At 46.3% G+C, this 25,786-nt stretch overlaps 1 protein-coding gene across 12 annotated transcripts in view; it reads left to right on the forward strand.

The window, feature by feature from the left end:
* Window positions 1-25,786, forward strand: part of LOC1276218 (uncharacterized) — a 163,503-nt gene that overhangs the window by 29,852 nt on the left and 107,865 nt on the right. For 2 of the 12 annotated variants that reach the window (XM_061652433.1, XM_061652440.1), the window contains exons 1-2: window positions 4,012-4,169; window positions 15,250-16,637. The exons of 1 other annotated variant lie outside the window; for it this stretch is intronic. In XM_061652433.1, coding sequence (XP_061508417.1) covers window positions 16,524-16,637 — 114 coding nt within the window. In that variant the 5' untranslated portion in view covers window positions 4,012-4,169; window positions 15,250-16,523. Of the gene's footprint in view, window positions 1-4,011; window positions 4,268-5,126; window positions 5,261-5,345; window positions 5,370-14,883; window positions 15,052-15,249; window positions 16,638-25,786 lie in introns of those variants that run through there. 9 more of the 12 variants (XM_061652430.1, XM_061652439.1, XM_061652429.1 and 6 more) reach the window with 7 other exon arrangements.

A 25,786-nucleotide genomic window follows, 5' to 3' on the forward strand; every position in this document is an offset into this window, starting at 1 on the left:
ATATTGAATATATTTTTATTTTTAATATATTTTGAATATTCAAATAATTTGTATCGTCAAAATGAGTATATTTTGTAGCTAATAAACTTAATGTTTATCTTCAGACATTTTTGCAATATAGGCGAGGGTAAAACATACTTTTTCCCTTTTAAATCTTTAAAAAAAGTAAAGCGAATCATTCAAAAAACTTTTCTACCTAAAACACATTTTACACACACTGTATTGAATAAAATGTGTAGATCACTGTCGTGCTTTTATCTCTCCCATCCAGCGCCTCGCACGCCAACCGCTCGGGTTGTTCTCATGCTCACCCATTTTTTTGCTGATAAACTTTTAGGCCTACTGCTTATATGGATGCATTTTCTGCGTTGTATGCGCTTTCCCCATGGCCGCTAGCTGATGAGACGTTATGTTCACTTACACGAATGGTATCACAGCTGTGAGACGGTTTGGTGGCTCACTGCTGGTGCTGCTGCTCGAGTGCAGCCCACCAAGTGAAGCTGGAAAAGCATAACCCGGGAAAACCGCTAGACGAGCGCATAGAGTTTGATGGAAAGCTTTTTTCACGTTCGATTTCGCTCACGCTCCCGCAGCATCTCACTGAGCGGATGAGTGATGAAGCGAGTGAATTGAAAGAATATGGGTGTTTCTGCGTTACCAATTGCACTTTAATGTCTTGTTAAGGTCCTTTTGCAACAAAAATAATATAAAAAATATTTGTAGCACAGTGCAAACATTGAACAAGGTTGATATGCCAAGACTCGTTTGTCGCAGAACATTAATATCTCGAACGACTTGAGTTTCATCTCCCAAGGTGTTTGGGCATCAAACCTTAGGTTGCGATTTTTGTGACACGATACGAGACCGGACCGGTGGTCACGATATGTGTGTCTTACAGACACACCTTCTATCGTTAAGCATCGAGCCCCAAATCAAATTAAAAAAAAAAGAAAAACACACACAAACACCAACATCTCCCTGCAATCAAACCCGTTCCTCTGCCGTGTGGAGCACTGGCAGACTTTGGGGATTTAATTTATTACGTCAAATTTACATATTTACCAAACCTTACCTTGTCTTGTCGTGTCGAGGTTCGTTCGCGACCGTACCGGGAGGAACCGGTTGGTTGCCGTGAAATGAACCAACCGTCCTGCCAAGTTTTGGCCGTGCTGCCGCGTGCGTGTGTTGTCACTTTCACTCGGAATGAAATCGAAATTTCCTTCCTTCCCGTTGCGTGTTTTGTCGGGTCGGATTGGGAAGAAAATTCGATCGCAACCTTCGTGCGCCAAAGACGTTTTCTTTAACAGCGATGCTAAAAATCGCTTATTGTGGTTAAATTTCACACCTCTTCCCTGCTACCAACGATGGCCACCGTGCTCGATTCTGGCTCATACATTTCCTGGAAAGGGCGAAACCATTCCCTTGTCCATTGATGATTTCGGACCGGAAGTGAAGTGATTCGTTTTAATTCCAACTTAACCCCGCCAACGAGCGGGATGGGAATTTCCTTAATTTTAATTAAAAGAATCTTAGCAATTTGGCTGCAATTAGCCGGCGTGGTGAAGCGTGGATGAAGATCGTTACATATTTTCAGCTTTAGCCGCCATTAGCCTCCACCACCCTCCCTGTGGAGTGGAGCTTTTGAATAGATGCAAAGCTAAGTAGCAGCGAAAGCTTCCTTTTCCGCTGGTACGCAGCGTGGAGCGCGCTGTGTGACCATCTAACAGCTCTTGCCTCGTGCCTTGTCTTGCCCTTTCGAAAAAGGATGTGTAGAGGACAGGAAGAAGAAGGTGTTCTGACGGTTCGGTCAGGCCGTTTCTCTGCTCATCCGTCATTGAGTCCCGTTCGTTGGCTAGTCACACTTTCCCGTTTGTGCGATGGGCGATGACCCGTTGCCGAAAATTAGCATAGCAAATCATCGGCATCTAAACAGCGCCACATTATAGCTGATTAAGTATTCATATTTTGGCGACCGAGCGCACTGGACCGCAGCGAAGGAGAAATCTTTTACGCCGCGTGTACCGCGTAGAGAGAGAGAGTGAGATTAGACCGGGGCGTTCGGGCAAGGATTGGTCGTTCGTGATTTAATACGCGCCCGGAAGGTGCGTTTTTATTCTGCGCCAGCCCTTCCGTTTAAGGGGCTCGGATGGACAGGCTTCGGCGGTGTGCGTGAAAATGGGATATAAACGCAGCCGGGGCAACAGCTGAACTTGGTGTGCGGCCGCAGGAAATGGTTGATGAAAACGTGCGTTTTTAATTACACGGAACAGTGGAGTGGCAGAATTCGCAGAATGGACCGTGCGGCATTGCCTTGTCTTGGTGGGCGCGCCTTGGATGAGAAGAAGGCAGCAAGATAAGCTGAAGATCGATCTAATATTGATGTTGTATGGTTAGGTTTGACGTTCGAATGGTTGCGAGTTTAGAATCACAGTGGAATCATCCAGTTTAAGAGTTTTTGTGTTTGTTGTATCGAGGAATATCTTATCAGTTGAAATGTAACGATCATCCTTTCCATCAGATTAGCATAACTGTTTTGTGGTGCTTTTTTATGTTTATCATCAATTTATTGTTGCTGTTATTCAAAGCCCATTTAACGCAATTTGATGGCTTGTAAGCAACATTACTGCTACTAGACTGTGCAGATTTCTTTGGACATTTAAAGATGACAATTCTCGTTGTTGCAAGAACCGCACGTTCTTTAATTGCTGGGAAGAATGAACTGTAGCAGTGTATGGGAATGAATTCTGTGCTCGTGCTGTTGCTGTTTGGCTCTGATGCGTTAACTCATGATGAGAGAGAAAAAGAGAGTTAGAAAAAAGCACGAGAGCACGGGGGAGTGTTTGCCGGAGATCTGACGCTTTGAATGAAGCAAACATATGAGAGATAAATCGTCAGGTTAGGGTTTCCGAGGCAGTTTATGTTTGTTTGGTGCAATTTATTTCTTAACATAATTTGTAATATCAATTGCATTTTTTCATATATTGGTTAAGATACCAAACAATTTCAACTAAAGCTCAAGCAAAGTACGAATTTCGTTGAGTTTTTTTTTCAAATTTCTGTTGAACTGTTTCTAATCTCTTATCGTGTGAATTTGATATTTGTTTTCCCTTTTTCTTGTGAAAAAATATATGTCACTTGTTTAGGCTCTAATAAAAAATGCCGAAGTAATTCATTAGAACAGCTATTTAATTTTTCTTTAAATAATTTTGAAGAAGTTCTATCAGTTCTAGGCTCTTTGTTTTCAGCAATTAAGTCTTGAGCAGAATAATCATACACATGGCCATGTTATTTCTTCTTTTCTTCTTTTTTATTCTATTCCATTACATGCAAATGTGTGGTTTCATTTTCTTATTTCTCTTTAAATTTGTTTAATATGAATTTTGTTTTGAATCTTTTCAATCTTTAGTTTATTTGTGTCTAATTTCTTATTCCGTGAATTTGTGGCTTGTTTTCGCTATTTTTTCCAAATTCTTGTACACTACAGGGATGTCAGGGTTTTAGGCCGGTCAACGGGTGATGAGATCCTCCTTAAAACCCCCGTGAAAAAACAATGGCAATAGGCCGTTGAAGTGTTGAAATTCATGCTTAAGAAATATAACAAATTTATGATGGAATTGAAATATCACAGTGATATGGAATAATCACACTAACCCACATGACATTTATTGCGTTTGCTTAGTTCACTATAGACACTTCGTGCGTGCTCATGTTCCACTAAATTCGATTTATAATTCGAGTATTTTCTAGCATTCGGGCTCAGATGAACCAACAACCTCTTAATAAACCCTTGTCTAGCAAACTGAAACTCGAACTTCAGACAGCAAAGGCCCTAACTCACTCGTCCCTCGGTGGTTCATTCCCGATTCACAACCTATCTCGCACGAGCTCCCTCTACGCTCTCCCGCATCATTTTGAACGCTCTTTAGCTCTCCGCTCTCTTTCTTTCTCGCGCTCAGCTAAACCTTCGCAAACGGGAGTGCAAACGGAATTCATTCGCACACACACGGACAGTTCATTTTGTTCAAACATTCAAAGTTCTTCTTCGCTGTCGAGAAGAGGTGCGTGCGCGTTTCGAAACCGAACACTTCCTTCTTGCATTGAGGGAAGCAAAAAAAAAAAAAAACAAAAAAATACCCCCGGACCGCGGAGCAAAAGGGAGAAAACAAAACGTGAGATGTCCACCGTAAGAGGTTAGCTCGTGCAAATGCTGCAAACCAGATAGTAGGCATGGATTTTCACAAAACCGCGCTGTATAGTTTGCTGAAAAGTATGTTTTTGACGCCTGACGCCCTAAGATAAGCGGGGGCCTCACTGCTGCGGGTGTTTTTTTTTGTGTGTGTTTTTGTTGCGAATTTTGCAAAGTGCTCTTTGGTGGTGGTGTTGTTGCTCTGGTGCTTGCTGTTGCGGCGGAGGGTTTGGTCCCGTTTGGCTGCAATGTTGCTGTTGTTGTCCAGCAACCACACCAGTGTATCCAGTGTGTGTGTGCGTGTGCGTACGGTTGCATGGAAACGTCAAAAGTGCGTTACACAGGGGGTCTGGCCATTCTTTCGCCCATCCACCAGCTCTGTGTGTTTGTGTGTGCCCGCTGCTGTCTTCCTCTGATCTTTCTTCTGTGCCTGTTTCGCCGGGAAGAGACCAGAGCCAGTGTGCCTGTGTATGTGTGTGTTTGTGTGTTCCGGTGAATGAGAAGCGTCGTTCCGTTTGTAGGGGTTGGTGGGACACACAGAGAAATAGCGATAGCCAGAGAGCAGCGAGAGAGCGAGAGAGAGCTTGAGGCCTGACAGTGCGTGTGCAGTGCAGAGGGAAAGGGGGAAAGAATATGAAGCAAAACAAAAACAAAAACCGAAAATAAAACAACACACCCATGTTTAATGCAGCCCCTTGTCATCGGTAGTAAACAAAAGAGCGAACAACACCCAACGCAACGTACTGGAGGCTAGAAACGAAAGAAGAAGCAGAACGCACCCCGTCAGTGCGTGCCGTGTGTGTGTGGAGGGGTTGTTTCTGAGTGTGATGGGGTTTCTCTGTCCCACCTTCTCCCCCCTGAATCGGGCTACATTGAGTTAGGGGCAACGGGTAGGGTGGGTGGGTTTGCCGCAGCTCGTGCGCCACCTTCAACGTCGCAGCAGCAGCTAGGAGCTGCGGCGAACAGAAAAGTGTCTCGTGTCAAAAGTCATCTCAGGTCGCGTGAGATAGTATGTAGGCCGCCGTGCCAGCTCTGGTAACCTAAACAGTCGAACATAACTCACCAGCGGAGAAGGTTGTACCCTCACTATCGCAGACACAACGGCACACTCGGTGGGGGAGCAGGAATGATAGGGTGTCGTGATAGAGGGAGGGCGCAGCATTCCAAGACTCTCGCACCGAAGGTATGCAGTGTGTCGGTGTGTATGTATGTGTGTGTGTACGTGTCCCCCAAAACCTGCAGAGAGTGTTGTGGAGTGTGATTTCAAGAAACAAGACACCCCGTGCACAACTTGTCAAAAAAAAGAAAAAATAGCACAAAATGAAGAAAATAATATCGGAGGAAGAGAGCAAGTGCCGTAAAGCTGGTTCCCATAAAACAACACCCACCCTTAAGGGGGGATTGTTCGTTGTACTGGATTTGAGTAGAAGAAGCCAAACAGCAAAAAAAATCACCTACAAACGAGAGGGAGAGGGCCTGGAGATGAGTGCTTAAGCTTTAAGTTAATGTGTTCGGGTGGCCTTCAGCGCCCCATGTACACACCGTTCGAGAAGATCGCTTAATTTTCTGCATGTGATCTGTCAGGGGGGCACCTTTGGGGATTGGGGAAAGGCAACACGGGTAATGTCAAAGGTGTTTTTTTTTTGCTCGTTGTCTGTGTCTTGCTGCGTCACTTTCCCGTGTCTTCGTGCGTGCGCTCTGTACTGACTGAAGATAGGCTGTGCGTGTGACTTGAGTTTGACAGTTGCTGACCACAAAATGCGTAAAAATGTGTGTGAAAATCTATGAATTAATATATTTCCATGAAGTCGAATCTTGTCGGCGTGTGGTAAGCTGCAAAACCTGCACAAGTGTTTCTCTGTGTTTGCGGCAGGCAAAACCAGGCCCCGGGTGTACCAACATAATAACGGTCCATCGGCAGCAAAAGAGGGAAAACAAGTTTCCCACACAGGTGCTTCCACCGTCTTTCCCTTGCCTTTCTTTCCGGTCGCGACGGCTTCTATTGCGAAAAATCAACCTTTTGGATCGAGATTGATCAAGTGGTACACACACACACAAATACACAAACACAGGCAGACCGAGCTGGAGAAAGTACACCCCGTCGCTGTGACACGGTCTGTGCACCATTCAAACACACGCGCAAGTGTGAAAGAGATGGACGAAAAAGTGGTGATAGTGAGTGATAGGAGTGAATTGGAAACAACATGTGTGTGTCTGTATTCCGTCTTCAGTGAGGGACGGTAATCTAGTTAGCAGGGTGATGGTTTGCCACTGGAGAAGGAAGGGACGGCGGAGTGTCTTCAGGGGTGGAACAAGGGTGAGCGTGAACACGCACGTTTGGGAGCGTACGAAACGGTAGAGAAAGAGAGAACGAAAGAGAGTGCGAGTGAGCATTACGGTGGGTGAGATGATTGTGTGAGCGAAATCGGAGCGAAAATGAGCTTTTGCCTGTGTGTGAAATGAGCGTTTGCTGTTTTTCACCATCGCAGAGCAGAGTGCATTTTCCCCGGACTGATAGCTATTTATGTGCAAGTTGGTGTGCGAATGTGTGTGTGTGTGTTTATTCTGGGGACCAAAAAGCACACGCGTGCTTTAGGAAAATCATTGCCATAATTGTGGTATGCAAAATGATCAAAAATTTGCAAATTTCATGGAAAATACGGTTTTTTAGAATGAGGCAATGGATTATGTTTTCACTTAAACTCTCTGAAAAAATGGTTCCAATTATAAAATGATTCAATGTTCCATTTTCAATAATTTTTTCCTGCTAAAATAAGCAATAGAAGAAGAAAAACACACACACACACATTTTCTATGAATTTCAGCCCGAGTTGAATGCTCGCTGAATGTGTGCACTGAAAATAGAACATCCTTCCAAATTGACAGGCTTCGACAAATGCAGCAGCTGTGTGTTGAACGTAAAAAAAAGACTTGTTTCCCCTGACCGTCTTTCTCGTTTTGTCAACCACTACTCTCCCTCTCAAAAGTCGGTAACATGCCGTCCTACCGTTGGAAGATAACCTACAAATGAAAAACGAGCAAAACACAACAACACAGCAACAAAAAAAGTTATGTACTTTTTCGCCGGGCTAGAGCCAGCCAGCCACACGGTTTCGCTAGAAATAGGAGTGGAAAAAGAAACGGAAAACACAGCATAGCGAAAAAAAAGGAATCAAAACTGCTCCCTTTTGGCTTCAGTGCACGAATGCTTGGCTGAGCCCCCGGGGCTGGTTAAGAATATATGCCGAGGATAAGCTTGGCGTCGTTTGCTGGAGAGAGAGATTCCTCCCCCGGAGAGCACTGGGCGCTGGAAAACCTTTCCCTCTGCCTTATCATGCTAGAGACACAGTGAGATAGAGAGAAAGAGAAAGAGAACCAAAAGTAGAGCGTGAGCGTTTGCCTCTTCGCGTTGTGCTCTTAATAAACACGCTCCAATTGATAAGAGAGCCAGAAGGCGCACGGAAAAAGGGAAAACTACAGTGAGAATGAGATAGGAAGTGAGAGAGAGAGAGAGAGAGTAGGGAAAGGAAAAGTGGATATGTTGTGAAAAAACTCCTCAGCAAGCGACTGAGTAAGAGAGAGAGAGTGCTACTTATCGTCAATAGGTTGCCATGGAAACTGTTTTCCAGTGGGTTTAATGTAACATGGGAAGCTTCTCGGGGCTTTTTTTCACGATTCCAGATCAAACCAAGGGAAAGCATCATACATATTGAGTACATGTTTATTAATATTTGATTGAATATGGTTTTTGCTATGTTTTGAAGAGTTTTTAAAGGCCAATAATGTATTGAAATAGTTTAAAAATGAAACAACGATGGTGTATGTATTATTTTGCACTTACATTTTAAAGATTAAAGGTAACATGGGCACCATTAAATTCCGACCCTTTGTGAAGCTCCTTTTCGTTCCTTCACACGTGTGCTGACGCCACAAAGAGTCCCTTGCAAATAAAGGCGGGATGAGGGATGTAAGTTTTCCCTCTCAAGTAGCAGAAGCACAATTTCCCAATGCGTGATTTATCCTTTTCCCTCGCGACCGATGTAACGTCGCTTGAAGGGCACAACCTTGACTGGGAAGGGAGATGGTAAGCCGTAAAGGAAATAGGAGGCATATACACGCAGCCACACATACACACATACACAACCAACAACACAAAAATGGTTTTGTGCAGGGAAAATACGGCAAATGTTGCTCGGAAACGGTTGAGGATGAATCAGTTAGACAAATGCTTAACGTCGTTCCCTACCAAACCGGCTCAACCCATCCTTCCCCCCCAAACGGTTCGATTTCATTCGTCGGAAGTCGGGCTGACCTTTAACCGTTTACCCAGCAGCGCTGCATCGCCAGCGCGTCCTCTCCCTTCCCCAGTGGGTCGAACAAATAGGGAACGATGTTGGGGTTAATTAAAGAAAATTAAATTCGTATGTGCGCGCGTCCGCGCCCTTGAAGCGCGTTTGGCCGCACTGTACTGCGAGGCGCCTCATAAATGGGCGGTTTGGAGCTTTGGGGATAGAGAAGGAAAATCGCGTTTTCTCTTCGGTCCGCGTACCCCCTGTATGTGTCGACGCAAACTGATGACGCACGATCAAAGCTGGCTGCGGAAATACGTGCGCGCGTAGAACTTTCAAAAGCCGAATCCAAAAGGGCAAAGCTTATGCGATGGGTCCATTACACCTCTCGCGCTCGCCTCGATGACGGGGACGGGGGTGGGTTGAAACTTTTGGTGACAAATTGAATTTATTTCAATTTAATTTATGATTCAGTTATGGAAGCGCCCAGCGTCGTTTGGTAATCGTTTTAAATGCATTGTCACTTTTTCGTCGCGTCACCCTCGGTCGGATTAACAGGGAATGATGATGATACCTGTGCTCAGCCAGTGACGTCATTGGAGCGGCTTGACTATTTTCGAATTGCAGGTTCGGTTTAAAATTAGGACACACTGTACAGTTTTTCTTCGGCTTCGCCTTTCCAACCGCTCGGAGCAGGAAGTTTAGCATCGCCGGTATGCCTCAATATGCAATCTGCATATTTACCGGATGCAATAAAGCAAACCGAAGTCAGTACACCAAACGATTCTGTCCTTTCGGTGCGGTGTGTATGTGTGTGAGTGTATGAGAATGACATAAAATGGCATAAATAATTCCACCACACACCGCGCTTTGCCACAGTGGCATACGTCGCACATTCTTCTGCCGCAGGAAGTGTTGCGAAAAAGTCCAAACCGGTCAGACATGACATTTGAGCTCGTCACGAACAGGGATAAGCAGGCTCTGGTGGTCGGCTTTTAAAATGTCACCAAGCTCCTTCTGACCGGTGGCACTGTTGTGCTGGCTGTGCTTTATGAGCGGCAGTGTTGTGTGCGGGAAGGTTGGTTTTATGGTCTCGCCCTGTCCTTAAGAGTGGGGACGACATTGGGTGAGGGTCCTTTTTGCCACCTTTTCTTGTATTGGAGTTTCCGAACGTCTTCGGAGTTTGTTGTGCCGAAAATATGGCCAGAGTAAAACAGGCAGAGAAGTTCAACATACACACACCAGCAGTGACCAGCGCTTGGCACTGAGTGCGGCGGAAAGCGAGAAAATGCCGTAGGAAATTGATGACGCAGACCGGTACACCGATACACCGATGGGCTGTGGAGTAGTGATGGGTAAAGTTGGCAAAAATTCAGAATTGATTCCGACCCGACTCCGAAAATTTCAAAACCGACTTCGGAAAATAGGCCCGTCCAGCACTATCCGGAGCCGTCTGGAATCGTCTGGAGCCGTCAAGAATTGCCCGGAGTCGTCCGGAGTTGTCAGGAGTCGTCCGGAGTCGCCCGGAGGCGGAGTTATCCGGAATCGTCCTCTGTAATCTGTTGGAAATCAGAGTCGACCAAAATCGGGGCTGTCCGGAGTTGGTTGTAGACGGCCGTTGCAATGTTTTTTGGATTTGGTATTTGATCTCTGATTCCCGCCGACACGACTGAAACCGCTATTCCTAGAAAGAAAGTACGGTTTATTAAGTGCAAGCGCAAAGCAAAAGAGAATAAAACCCTCGAAACGAAATGCTTCTGGCCGATTCCGACTCGAGTTGACTCCGGACATCTCCGGACGACTCCAAGTCCGGGCGACTCCGACTCTGGATGACTTTAGCTGACTTCGTACAACTCTGGATGACTCTTGACGATTCCGGACTACTCCAACTCCGGACGACTCCGACTCAGGATGACTCCGGACGACTTCTGAAGACTTCGACTCCCAGCGGAACTAGTAGTATCGGAGTAGTATTGGAGTCGTGGGTGCGCTTCAAAGAGCACACCACCACATCTGTAAAGCGTAAAAGAAGAAAAAGCGGTAGGACCTAATATGAATTTAAACGGGCCATTCTAACGGCTGTTGGAATGTTTGTTTTCCTAGGTGGAAATACATGACGAAAGGCGGACAGAAAAATGTTCTTGGTATTGGAGCGTGAGTTTTTGTTTAGCTTTTAGCTCCAAAACACGTCACCAATGGTCGTTTTTTTTTTCTCACTTTTCGTTCGAATTTTCCTTCGCTCAGCGCTTAAGACAATCCCGCACCAAGAGGCGTGTTTCTTTGGACGGCAATCCGCTCCGCTCTGCAGGATATATAGCACCACCTTCGCCCTGGCCTGGCTCGATATTTCGACTGCAAAATGCTAATGAGAACGTAAGGTTGTTGTTTTATATTTCTTCTCCACGTTTAAAACCCGGTTCCAAAGTGGGTCAACGCTGGAATGGGGAGCAGGAAGGAGGCAGGAGTTCCAATGCTTAAGGTGAGGTTAAAGGGAAACAAGTGGTGATGCGGAAAGGCGAGCTGCTGGATCCAAAAGGGAAGAATTTATAGCATTTTTATGGAAAATTTAATAGAACGTCATCGTGAAAAATCGCCCAAGCGGAGACTGAGCTGCCCCTGCTGGGATGGGACGGGTGCCCAACGGGTGTATGTGTATGTGGCTTAATGTTTGTTTATTTGTTTTTCGTTTCTTGGTGCTTCTTGCTATGCTTTCGGTTTGGTCGCTTGTACGGTCGGCACTGCCGAAGTGATGCGATCGATGTGTTTTAATGGAGGAATTTTTTTGCCGTTTTAAGCTGCATGTTTTGCACCCTCGCGAACAATGCCCAGAGCTGTGAATTGTGGAGTAGAATTCATGGTTAAGAAAGAGGGTGTAATCCCTGTCTGTGGGTTGAATAAGAAGGAATTTGTTGTTTTGTCGATTTTTAGAATAAAGACCACACCATGGATATCTGGTGAATGGCCTAAAAGATGAGGAATTAAATATTTAAACAATACTTTTTCCTCTTCTGTCCACTCACACCATTTTGATGCATACAACATAAAACAGCAATACTTAAAAAGGTTCGTCCTTTTTGCAATCCCCTCTGTGCGCACTGTAACGCATGTGTTCTACTCTTTTCCACAATCAATGCTCAACCGAAACGATGCGCCAATGCCTTTTGTGTGGGCGTTCTGAGGATGAATTCTCCCACCTAGCAACGGTGAATGCTGCTGCCTAGATTAAAATTAATTTATACCATCCAAAAACCGCCAACACTCTTTCCCAGAACTCGTTGGAAAGTTTAACCACAGCAGAGCTATTTAATGCAATGGGACCAGTTAGTCCAATTCCACCGTTTCGTCCTGTTTCACTGGAAAAAGGGGTACCCCCGTGTGTGTTTTTGTGTGTGTGTAGGAGCTTTTTTGTCCGTTCCGTCTGTAACACACACACACACACACACACACACACACACACACACACACACACACACACACACACACACACACACACACACACACACACACACACACACACACACACACACACACACACACACACACACACACACACACACACACACACACACACACACACACACACACACACACACACACACACACACACACACACACACACACACACACACACACACACACACACACACTTTTTACAGCAGGCGGTGCGAAATTGAAAAGAACATTAATAATCATGAGCAGCAAACGAACAAACCTTTGGGCTGAAACGGGAAGGGTGGGTGTGTATGTATACGCGACTCGAAAAGATTTAATTGATTTTGAAAACTTTCTCCCTCGCCGCGTAGCGTGGGAGAATGACACGGCTGGAATGGTGGGGTCGTTACGAGGGACGGTACGGGACATCCCTTATACTCCTGTTCGGGACTGATGAATTGTTTCGCACGCGATCGATCAACGCTTGGACGCAGGGAATTGATGGGAACGACAACCACAAATTCAAATTGTGTCATATCGTCGCCCCTCCCTGGCGGCAATCCTTTAAACAAAACTTTGACAGTTACGCCCACGGTCCCCGTGCCGCGTTTTTTTTTCTTGTGTGGCGTCTGTTTTCGAGCATTGTTTACACTTACCCAACACGGACACGTCCGCTATCAACGTCGGCAGTCGGCAACCGGCAATGCTCCTCATCATCAAGCGCAATCATCACTGCAGCACCACCATTCGTCAGCAGCAGCTGTTTTCTCGGAAAATTCGGACGAAACACAGAGATAAGAGAACTTCCCAAACAAATATAAAAAAAACCTACGGACAAGACGATGGAACAACACGACGAGCCGGTGACAATAAGTTTTGTTTGCACGTGGAAGTTTGCACGACATCTTCCTAAATCCTGCTCATCCGTGTGCGTTTCCCGGACCAGCCTGCCCGCCCCCTCCCCCTCTTTTCCATTAAGCTTCATGTTACCGCCCTTGTCAAAGGACGGATTGTATCGTTCTTTGATGAGCACGGTTGAGGGTTCGGTTCCCCCCCCCCTCTCTATCTCTCTTTTTCCTTCCGATCGCAAAGCAGTGCAGGGAATTTGTATACACAACGGCTTATATTTCACGGCTGCCAATATTTTGTGTACAACGCAGCACTAACCGCCAAGGATTGTCGATTGCTTTGGCTGTGCCGTCCAGAAGTAGTAGATGTCCCTTTTGGACGACCGTCGGGCAAGTGGTGTCACCGACACCAGTCAGCTTTTCCAGAGGGGTGGGCGTGGGTGGGCCATGTATAAGGTGTTTGGTTTAAATCCCTTCCACACTGGCACTGGTCTTAATTATAAACTTTAAGCACAGCAAGCCCCTTTTCCACCACTCCACCGACAACTTCCGCGCGGGTGTGTCGGGCTGATGTGAAAACGGATTTCCAACGGCACTGGACTGGTGAATGTTTGGTGCCGGTTCTACGTTTTGGTTTATTAGAACCGTCCTGCTGTCCTGTTTGCAGCGTGTCCGTGTTGTTTTGTTCCCAAAGTTTTAGATATGTCATCGAGGCGAAGGGGAGGAAGTGAGGTATGATGTGGTAGGCTGGTGGGATTTAAGCGACAGCTCCGGAAGGATTGTGTCTAGTGTTTCTGTGTCATGTGAAAGTGTTGGACGTGTCCGCACTCAAGTCCTTAGAATCTAATTTAAACTTTTTTTTGTTGTTTTGGTACGCTCCGATGGTGCCTTGTGGTTGGATTGTGTTGATTTGATTTGCGTTGACGATTGGATCTTAGTTGAAGATTGGGAAAGTTTTGACCTGCTAGTATCGCGGCAGATGGTGATTTTTTGCCTATAATAATTGCTTAGGCTTTGGAGAGAAGTTCAGGATTCTTCGGTTTTGTTCTGTTCTCATTACAATACCTCAATTGTAAATCAAGTTCAAGGTTCAAGTGCTTTTACCAGAAAAAAATTGCTTTGAGCATATTTATAGGTGATATTCGTAATGGTCAAACATTTTTTCAAAAGTTTGAAGAAAACCATTGTTAGATTCCAATTTTTGGACACTGCAGTTTTGGATGTCACAGTGCGTATTGAGCACTATGGCATTATGGAGTATAGATGCTACAAACTCCTACATAAGCTTTCCTTCATCTTTAAATGGATTTAGTGGGATTATTCCTCAAATATGCCTATAAAGAAAAACATATGTTTTGCTTGAGCTGCCGTCATATCATCTTACTGAAGCAACCTCGAATGATTTCAATCCAAAAAAATCCGACTCCAGTATTTTTGGCTGCGGTCAAGCATGCTTCACAGTCGGCAGCGGTGTCCGTTCGGCTCAAAAGAGAGAGAGAGAGAGAGAGAAGGTTCAACCGTTTAACACTACACCGCTGAATAAATCTCAATCAACATCAACCCATCCGCTGGCGAGTCTCGCGCGCGCACAGAACGCTGAGCAGCGATGACTCGCACCCGATTTTGATAGATCTCGACAGATCGCGACCTTGAGCCAGGCACGTATATGGTCAGTATTTCTCTTACGTCTCAATCTGCCACCATCGGTAACGGCCACTCTTCGGTGCTCGATGGTGCTCCGTAAACGTCTCGTCGACACGACCTAAACGATCATTCTCGCTCTTTTGGTGTCTTTCTCTCTCTCTTTCTCTCGCGTGCTCGTAAAGTGATCGTGGTTCGTAAAGGAATCGACCAACGATCAGCAAAGTCTCCCGATCACCCCCTTCCACCCAATTGCGGAGGTGACTTACTGTCGCTGTCACCCTGCCGGCCGAAAACCCGCTAACTGGCAGCTCGGTTCGTCCGTCCTCCGTCGGGCTCGTTAGGTGAACGTGTTAATTTTACGAAATTGACGCGCGAATGCCACCCGTACCCTTGCTGTTGTGGGCCTTTGAGCAAGGGAAGAGGGGTTAGTAGCACAATCCGAGGCGGGGGTACATCAGCTTGGAACTTGGCTTGGTGGTTCGATTGTGTGATTTTGAGTCTGTCGTGTTTGCCATCTTCGAAGGTGAACCGGGTGTATCGTGGCCCCCTCCCATGGGGTGTGTAACCTCCGGCCATGCGCCTGAGTGACAGCTTTCGTTCGGGCTGTTTTTGTTCCCCTTTTTTTCGCTGTCGTTTACATCGTGTCGTGAGTGTGCGTGCGTGCCTTATGTGTGTTTTGGTTTGGACTGGTGCACACATATGTCAAAGTGTGTGCAAGACTGCAAAGATTTGGCCCGTGAAATGTGCGCTAAACAGAAAGTGAACCGCGAACCGTTTACCATAAATGTCCCCTGTGATTCCCTTTTTACAATAGTTTGTCTTTTTCTCTATACTATTCGCTTCAATTCAGGAAACAAAATGTAAATGGTGCTATAATAGTTTAGCTACACCGTGCTGAACCGGTGCTGTGGAGTGTGGAAGCATAATAACCCCGTGAAGCATAATTATCATCGAGCGAAAGCACGTTGCTGAGTATAGTGTGTCGTGCAATTGTAGTGAAGTGTGCTGCACGAGAAGAAAAGAGCACAAGTGAAAGTGTTTTATAAATGATAAACCTGTGCTTTACATACAGTGCAAAAGCTTGAGTGAGTGTGTTTGTGTGTGTGTGTATGTGTGGTGCATTTTCATATTGTGCGTATCAAATGCAGCGCAGGTGTGTTGCAGCAAGCCGGGTGATTTGCATAAGTGTGTAAATTATCTCGCCTATGCCTCCGTGTCTGCACTGTGGTAGGGTGTGTAACTCGTGTGCGCTGCTTAAAAGCTCGGGCTTCGTTCGCTCCGGTATGCTAGCATGAATGAAAAGGTGAACCGGTGCCATACAACTGTTGCGGAACAGATGTAAAGCGGGAAAAATTAACACGTGTCCAAACTGCAAACTTGCAACGCTGGTTCAGTCCGCTCCCGAAAGCAGCAACCTGGTGCAAAAGAAGAGGTGCTGTCCGAACGGCGAGGTGTTGAGCATTATTACGCGGAGCATAATTTATTAATGGTGCTGACGATGCAATAAACAAAAAAAGCCACCGCTAAGCAATGCACAGTAGAAAGAGATTGAAACAAATGTTCCTGCCGCAGTATCAGCGTTTGCGGGGCGTTTAAAGAGTTTTGCTGGATAAAGAGTCTTTAGAGAGGGTTGATGTGTGTATGTGTTGCCCCTTCAGTCGTCGTTTCTAACCATGAACGAACCGATTCGCGGTTAAACATATCACGCATCGCGCGAACCGGGTGCGCTATGTTCGTTTGCTAACAATCGGGCAAGATCGGTTGCTTCTCTACCCGCACCATTCACTTTGCCATTGCACGGTCCCCACCACACGTGTACGTGTGAGGGTGTGTGTGTGTGTGTGTGTTTGTGCGTTGAGTGAGCGGAGCCGAACGCACCGGGGTTTAGCAAAAGCAGTCAAGGTGGCCGCGTCGAAGAGATCCCGCGGGACCTCGGCGTCCGAAGGTCGCCTTGCGCCGCCGGCCGCATCGACGGACAGTGTCGGCGGTGGGCATACCGCTGCAACGAGCAATACCACCGCCACCACCGTTGCCACCTCGTCCTCGTCCGGCGGCCCGACCATCGATCCTTCCACCGCCAGCCTACGGTCGTCCAGTTCGCGCCAGGGTTCGGTCGATGGCGTGATGCAACGATGCGGCCTCTGCTCCATCATCTCGAGCCTGCTGCGGCGCGCCATGTGCGTCGGGTCGCGGCGTGGTAGCGGCGAGTCCTACTACCAGGAGCTAGCGGAAACAAATGTAAGTAGTGAGCAGCGGCTTTCAACGGGTAATGGGAAAGTGGGGACACTTTCACCAGTGAGGCACCATGCGTCTCCATGGGCGGGGGAAAAGCGGAGCTTTTCTCAATGGGAACAGTGTGGTTTTTGGGCGAAAAAAAAAATGGTTCAGTCTTGCGAAAGGAAAAGCTTACAATAAAATGCTACTTTCTATTTCTATTTCGGCGAACACAAACCGCGTTTACGATTCCGGTTTAGAAGAGCCAAAAATAAATCTCAATTGTGTGAAAACACTCATCTTATCGCCAAATATGACACCGGCTCAGCGATGAATTAGACATAATTAGTGACTCGTTTCAAATTCCCCCACTTCAGCACCTTGTTTTTTTTTTTTTTTTGCTTGACAACCCTATCCAAAGCCAAACCACTCAAAATACATCAAAGCGAACGCTGCACAACATTCGGTGGCTCACTTTGTCGAGATTAATTTGCCAAACGATGCTCAAAGGAGTGTGTGTGTCGCCGCTGACGTCATCAGCCTCACACACGGGGGAAGCTATTTTAAACGGCATCAGCTGGCGTGCCAAAACGGTGGTTAAACAAAAAGCTCACTACCATGAAGAGATGTTTCACGGTGCGGTCGGCTGCCAGCATCACCTCCGTCATGCAGCGTGGTGTGTCTTTCGTCGCTAATTGTGAAGCGTCCGATTGGAGGCGCCGTTGCGTCGTTTTGCTGATTAAATTATTAGTTCAGCGCACGGTACGGCCGGTTTTGAGCGCCATCAATGCCACTCGCGTGATGTTTGTTTTGGATGCGCGAAAAAAACAGAAGCTCGACCGGTTTGGTGCGTTTTTAAAGCGTTAGTGTCGTACACAGCTGCGCTTGGGCCGGAGGGATGCTGGGATGCTGGGTGTGATAATGTGGTCGTCACGGAATGATGTGGCCGTGCGTACGTGACGGTCAGTTCCGAACGGAAGCTGATCAGCTGAGGGCTGTTATGGTGTGACGAATGTTGTGCTAAAGGTGTGTTGTTTACAAGGCGCAGTTCAACAGTGGAGAGAAATGCTTTGGAAAGAGAGAATGCTTTGTGTTGAAAAGTGCCTCCGTTAATAAGACAGATAAAGGGGAACTGCTAGCATTGATATGCTGACCAACTGATGATGGGAAAAATAAAGTTTTCATCAGTATCGATTCCTGCTACATCCAAAATTTTCTGGAATCGATTCCGGATAGTAGGTCTGGAATCAGTTTCCGGAATCGATTTCAATATTGGCTCTGTAATCGGCTCCAGAAATTATACCAGTGTCGGATTCGGAATTGGTTCCGGATTCGGAATTGGTTTCGGAATCGGATTTGGGTCCGGAATCGAAATTGGCTCCGAAATCAGAAAACGGATTCGACAACGGAGTCGGGTTTGGCATCTCCATTCTCATGGAGATTCCCGGTCTGATTTCGCTTCTGAAACTTCTTTTTCCAATTCAAGAACTAATTTTCATTAAAGAGCAAATTCCAATTCTGGAGTCAATTCTTGTTCTGGATTAAATTGCGATTTGCAGGTCGATTTCGATTCTGGATCCGATTCTGATTACGAATTGGATTCCGATTTCGGAATCGACTCCGGAACCGGCACTGGAGTTAACTCCGGAGTTGGCTCCAGAATCGGCTCCCGAATAAGCTCCAGAATCGACTCCGGAATCAGTTCCGCAACCAGCCTCGGAATCGGAATCGATTTCAACATAGGAATCGGCTTCGGAATTGATTCCGAACAAGGTATCGGAATCGGTTAAGTCCGATTCCGAGCTCCCACCCCTAGTGCCACCAACCTTTTAGTACCAACTTTTGCCAGCTCATAATTTACGTTAGATTGAGATATTTGTGATGCTTTAACTTGCAACCCGAATCCTTTACCCAGGTATTACCCAAATGCCACAGGTTATTGGCGAGAGGATTAACGTAACGGTTGTACCCCCCAGCAAACTGGAGATTTCCAAACCCGTATGTCGGCAGTACAAAAAACCGCACAAAATGGTTCTTTTTTTCTCTTACACCCATCTGTTCACCTTTGACCTCTGTAATCGGTTCAAGCTGTTCATCGATTTGGATTGTTCCGATCGATCAATTTTGCTCCCATCGGTCATGTTCAAGTTAGTTTCTTTTCTGCGTTTTTCGCTTTTCTGCCTGCGCTTCACCGTTCCCCAAGGAGAAGCGGAAACGCAATCGCGGTATAATCCCACGCCGGCTGCGAAAATGCACAACTTTTGAGTGCGAATTGAAAAGTTCCTAATACGAGAAGCGTGACTGTCAGTGTGTGAAATGATCAATTGCTTTTATTAGTTTACTTTTGTTTTTAGATAAACTCTTCCAATTGTGTTTATGTATTGTTCTTTAATAAGAAATAGTGGCATTAGCAATGGATATAAAAGTACATAAGCCTAACGTGTTAACATATCAATCCATTCCGGGTTCATCGATCGTAGATCTCGCGGGTAGAACAAACTCCGCAAGTCGTTGGCTTTTGGCGGCTTTGCTTGTTGGCTTTCGCTACTTTGCGCTGAAGATTAGATTGTTTAACCACGCAAACCCCCTGCTAGTAGAGGACCGAAGCCCGTCGAAGAGGGTAAAATCTTACCATACCGTTTGGCTACTCCGCCCCAGCCAGATAGTGCGACGACGGGATTAGGCCGGGTTGCCCCTGTAGGAGGAAACGTACGCGTGTGCACGGGGGACGTTTGAAATGTTTATTTACACAGTGCAAATATGCATAACGTCCGATTAAGCATGGGCTGGTAAACACTCTCCGCCCCGCACAAGACGCTGGTGTGTCTTTTAAGCTTGGCGGTGCAGTTTGCCTGCGGCCGCCCCCGATGAAGATCTTTGAACCTACCGTGTGTGTGTTTTTTTTGTTGTTGTTGTACTGTCTCACTCTTGTAATGGGAAGTGTAAGGGTTGTCACACGCAAGAAAGTAAATGATGACGGTGCGATAAAAGGAAACAGTTTGCCCTATCGGTTATGCAACGCTGTGTTATCATGAGTGAGAAGGTCATAGCTATGGTTGAATTAATGTTGTTTAATTAATTAATTTGTTAATTTAAAATAAGAATTAAAAACAGAAGTTGGTATGTGTTAACTCAAAAAATAAGCAGAGTAACAGATTTAACCCACGACATAGAAATACAACAAATTGAATAAGCGAAATCTTTCATCGCACCCATCGGAAACACGTTGATGCCAAACGTCCTAAACCCCGTACTCGAATGCCAAAGAGCAAATAAATAATAAAACGTACTGTTTGTTTCCTCAAATTTGCCATCTCATGCCATCGTACCGCACACACACACATACACACACTTCGTTAGGAAAAATAAACACAAAAATATCAAAGGCCAACGAGAGTAGGCGAACTAAAGACAACACAAAAAAGAAACACAGCGCACACATACAGTGAAAAACTCACATATTTTCTAGTAGTGTACAGAAGACGAAGAAGAAGAAGAAAAACACGCTTTCAATGTTTCTCCAAGTGTTCATACACACACACCCTTACCGACTCACAGTGTCTCCTACAAAGACGCATGAATGTTATGGGCTGATGAGTGTAGTCGAGCTGAAGCACGCGCAAAGGGACAGTGGGTGTGCGGGCGATGAGGAGTTCGGCTTCCACTTTACGCTTCGAGTGAAAATCGATAATTTTTTCCTCGGATGTGGGTCGTGGATGTTGCTGAACTCGTCAGCCCAGATGCACTGAAGGCTCCGATGATGATGATGATGATGGCGATGATGCTGGGAGGATACTTTGTGCTCTTACTTGGCGAGAGCTTTCAATGGATGAATAGCGTGCTGGCTGGGCTGGGTAGACAGTTTTTCCCAACCGCCGCGAAGATGTGTGACCGAACCGGGGCAAATGAAAAATTACAGCAGCAGCAGCTCTTTGATTGCGTGGGCCCGGTAGCATTTGTTCGGACGTACGTACCGAAGCTTGACCACAGTTAGAGCACTTTCAATGTGACATTTATCATCCCGAGCCAACGATGGGTCTTCATGATTGAGATGGATTGAAGTGTGCTCAGGGTGCAGGGTTCGTTGCGTTACCAAAGGGAAGACTGTTAGCAATAACGCCAAGGAACAGTAACCTTTAGCATGGCTTTTCGAGCGATAGGCAGAAACATCAATTTGGAAAATATTATTAATGGATATTTTTGAATTTGGATTGATTTAGATTGCGAAAAGATTAAGAAAAAATCTGTTTAAAAAATCTACAATTTCGAAGAGATCATATTAACAGTAAACAGTAAATAACAGTTAAAGGTGTCACATTTAATTTTATTTTGGTTTTTTACTTTGTGCCGGGATCTTTTTTGTAAAAAATATAAAGATAATTTGAAAACCATGTTAAATAATATCAAATAATCAATCGATCACAATGGCAATGACTCAATATATCGCAAAACAAAATCTATTGCCAATTGTCTCATAAAATTATCAACTATTTTTCTTTAAATTGCTCTAAACAAAAACTAAAATACCCCCTCCTACTATCAATCAAACCAGCGTGCGTACAATTTTCCCGCCCAGCGGTGTGATGCCTTCAACTTAATCAAAACGAGAATTACTTTACATTCCTTCACACCCATCGAAGTGGGTGAACCATTGAGCAATAGCTCGGTGTGAAAATAGCACATTTCACGCAGCCAAATAGCTGCTAGCATTTTTCGACCCATTCCCCCCGTCCAACGTTGCTTCACCGACACACGTACGCACACAAACAGCTGGATTGGAAATCCAGGCGCGATCGCCACCCGCCCCGAAGATCGTTACACACCGGTTCCGTCCGGCCACTAGTACGCAAATGTATCCCGTAGAAGTGTAATTATTTATAGCAATTCGTAAACAAAACAGATCCAAGGGATGGGGTAGGGGCAGGGGAATCGTCAGCGTGGACAACGGGGGGTTTGATTTTGTAACTCCCTGGTTTTTAGCGCGCCCTCCACACGGATTGGAAAACCTCCGCTCGGCGAACCGTTTGCGTGAGGACTTGTTTGTTTTTGTTTGTGTTTATGTAGTACTGTGCGTGTATGTGTGTTTTTCTATGTGTGTTTACGGCACACATGATGCAAGCTGCACCTGTTGAGTCGTTTTGTTAGCATTCTCCCTCCCTTTCCCGCCCGCCCTCTTCTTTCTCGCGAGGGATTGTCCAAATGACACACACACACTTCTAACGTCCTCACCAAACGAACACTGGTCGCGGTCGTGGCGTTTTTGATAATCTCTCACTGCACGCACACGCTTTTGCCTGGGGGTGGAAGAATTGATAGTGTGAAGAGGGTTGACAAGTGAGACGAATGACGACGACGCCGACGATGCATGCACACACCGCACCGCACCGGACCGCAGATGGGTTCGGCAACTCCAGCCAAAGTGATTGTGGTTCACCCGGTGTGGACCGGCGAGAAGGCGATAAGAAAGTCTAATAAATGATTCAAACATTGACTAGCCTTCCACTTCCAACTCTTCAGCTCGAGTTGTGTGTTAGGATGCCAGCCCTTTTGCCCTTCCCCACCATGTGCCTGGGACGTACAAACTGGTAGCAGTGGCTCCCGGTTCGCTGGGGACGCACTTAAGGGAACGAGCAGCAAGGGTCGCCTACTGCTGGTCAAGCCCGATGCAGCAGCTGCGGATGGCGGAAACGATGTTTGCCGGCAGTAAACATCCATCAGAGATTGTTCAGTTTTGCTACCAATAGCCAATGGCGCGATGTGGGTGGGTGGTGGTGCAGCTCAAGTGGTGCATTTAGTGGCAAGTTCGGGTGCAGAGTTAGCCGGCAGGTGTGCTGTGGCAGTGGCGGTTCAAGTGTGTGCTCGTGTGGCTTATGAGCTGTGGCACTTTGATTTGTGGCTTTTGGGATCAGTTCGTTAAGATATGGGTGGAAATTGGAAAACTCAAAGTACATAAGAATGCTAAATTTCATCTATAAAATAACTGCAAAGTATTTAAACGAAAACGAACAGGTGTGCGTTCCCTCTGCTTTTGGGTTTATGTTTTTTCCTTCTGTGAAACAACAGACATAACGTCTGGGACAAGATGTTTGATAAGTCTGGGCTTCGAGTCGAAATTGATTGCCGTCGAAATAGCAAAGCAACAGCCACGACAAAAACTCCCATTAACTTTGCGTCTGCTCGTGTAGATAATGGGGCTGTACGCAGGGCAGTACGAGGTGTGTACGATAAGAATGTGGTGTTACGTAGGTACGTTTATCTTGCGCCTTTAACACGTTGCTGCTGTTCTTTCTTTTCTCTCTTTTTTATCTCTGCGTTTCGTAAGCTTGGTTACTAAAGGATGAGCAACAGCTTAACTTTTGTTTGTACGCTAATGGAATCGATGGTCGGTTTTTCGTGCAATCGAACACAATTTCAACCATTCCCAGCGGGGGGGGGGGGGGGGGGGGGGGGAAATCATTAAGCATGCCTACACAAAGCGGCCCAGATAAGCAAGGTCTCCAGATAGATGGTGGATGGCTTATCGGATTGGAAGTTCGGGTCACAATCGCAAAACGTTCGCGCAGTGTCTTGTAGGTGACGTTTTGTTGCCATAGACGGGCACATGAGCATTTCTTTTAATTCGAACAGCGCTCGGGGTTCGATTTTTGCTCGGTAAACCATGGAACCACTTTATCGCGAGCCTCATTTCAAACTATGTGCGTCATGAAATGAATTGAGCGCGACCAAAAACAAAACGCGTAGTAAAATTTAATTGATAAATTAAACGCCACAAACACACACACACACACCTGAACTAAACAAACTTTCCAGCCAGTCCAGTTTACTACCATCCATCCATTCGCAGCCGGTGTGTGGAAGCCGGTTTCCTTCGCCGCTGTCTCCAAACGCCAAACTTATCATCCCGTTATCAAGCGCTGGTCCGGTGTTAATTACTGCCAGTTGATGAAATCCGTTGCGAGCGCGGGACGGTTGGGCAATGGGAGAGGTTGGAGGCGTGGAGACGAACCTGGACAGACCTTATTACACACGGACCACAACAAGACCCAGACGGTATAGGTGAACGAGGCAAAAGCCTGTGCCTTATGTGTTTCTCCCTCTGTCTAGCATTTTGTTGTGTTCGCTGTTATGGCTCGGTTTTCAATTATGCTGTCTCTCTGATAAGATTTCCCAATCCCAACCACGAATGTAGTGCAGCAAACAAGAAACACAGTTTCGGTCGAAATGTATGTCGATCGATGTCAGTACGCTCAGCCCGTGGAGGTGTGCTGCGGCGGTCGGTGAAGCTGCGGCAGCAGTTATGTGTCCCCTTAAAGAATACACCCCGTCAAGGCCAGTGTGGGGCCTGTCCGGCGGGCACGTGTTTCAAACGTGACCTAATTTATTTTCGGGAGTATGGCTGGAGAGTGCTGATGAATTCTTTGCCACTTTTGAGGTGTGTATTACATAACTAGAAAAGCTCCTGCATTTGTTGGCAGGAAGGTTTCCCATCAGCAATTGAAGCTAATGCGCGTGGGATCCATTCAATTTAACTTCTGATTGATACTGAGCGATATATTACGCCCATTGAAATCGGGACTACAACCGGACTGGAGGAAAGACAGGGTGAGATTCGTTATCGGAGAGGAAGAACGCTATGTGCGCCAATGCTTCACCACGGTTTATGTGGGATTGCTTTGAAGATTTGGTCGTACCTCGTCATCAAATCAGCTTGCCACAATCATTCGATTACGGTCGCGCTTACGTTCAATGGAGAACGTCCGTGAGGAAATGTAAAGACGTTGCAGGACAGAAAAAATGTGTATTTACGTGTAGAACCATCTAAATTCATAAGATTTGTTTCCAATTTTGCTGTACGATAGTTGTGATTGCTATCTCGTCGGGCTCTTCCTATAACTTCTTATCAATCACGAACTGGTTCGATCGTCCGATCGGGATGTTTAAAAATAATTCCCCTCATTCGAAGGTGTTATGTTTAGCCGAGCGTGATTGGTGGAGCCTTTCCGATGAGTGTGTGTGAATTGGCGCTGCATTGCCCTTGAAATCAAATTAAACAAACCAATATTGCCACGTTTTATCGCTCTTGAGCCGAGGAACATTGTAAATGCTGTGTTTATTTACCGAGTCAACGAAATTCAAGTGGACAGCTTCTTGATGCATGTCAAGATATTATTCGTTTTGTTGCGACATATTCTTCAACCGTTTTAAGTTAACACAAAATATGTATTTTTTGTTTTGTTTTGCGGTGTAAAGTTTGGGTCCTTTTCAATCTTGGTTAATAAGCTTCTTTTATTTGCTCATGTATGGCCACTTTACACCGTACCACTATCAACAACTTTTACCAGCGCGCACGGCCCGCTCGCTCCACAAACGCTCGGGCCGAGTATGTCGCAACCAGGCAGGCAGCACGTTCTTTATGCCGCCTGTCCACCACGGTATGCGATTCAAATTAAATTGTTGATTTTACGACACCCAGTGTCGTATGCGTGTATCCCATAAAAAGTCGGCAGGCAGGCACTCAGGCAGGCAGCTGCCGCCGACCGCCGCGGGAGGATGGCCGCAGGACCAATAAAGATATGTGCCGCCGTTGTTACCCTTGCCGCTTCACGTGCCCCAAGGGGGGACAATGGGCGAACTGGAACACAATGTGGTGGTGCTCCTGTCCTTCCGTTCCGCGTCCACATTGCCGCCCTACAGCGATCGGAAAGGGGACGTGGAGACACAAAGCAAAGGCTGGTGGTGGCTCAATTACGGAACGCATGCGGCTTCCTGCTCCGGGCAGACGTTATGGTTCTATTAGTGCTTGCGACTGCTATCATCGTTGGCGTTGGCTGTCGGTTTCGGTTTCTGTGTCAATTTTAATTCCGCAATCCAGTTTACGCTGGGATTTTGCAACGCGAGCAAGACATTCCACGGCACGGTACGCCGTGGTTGGCGTGGAATTCTTCCGACTCTTTCTTTCCGCCCCGGAAGGTAGGGGGGGTTAGATTAGCATGAGCGTTGCGTGCAACGCTATGTCACTGCGCAGTAACGCGCTCAGGCCGCACTGCTGGAGGCACGTCTACGAAAAGCAGCTGAAGACACACCCCAAATCGAAGTTTATTGATGCGATTGTTGAATGGCGGCGATAGTATGAGTGTTGGTTCGATGGGTGTTTCTGTGCGGTACTGATTTGT

The sequence above is a fragment of the Anopheles gambiae genome, chromosome 2 (assembly GCF_943734735.2).
Source record: "Anopheles gambiae chromosome 2, idAnoGambNW_F1_1, whole genome shotgun sequence".
Lineage (NCBI taxonomy): Eukaryota > Metazoa > Arthropoda > Insecta > Diptera > Culicidae > Anopheles > Anopheles gambiae.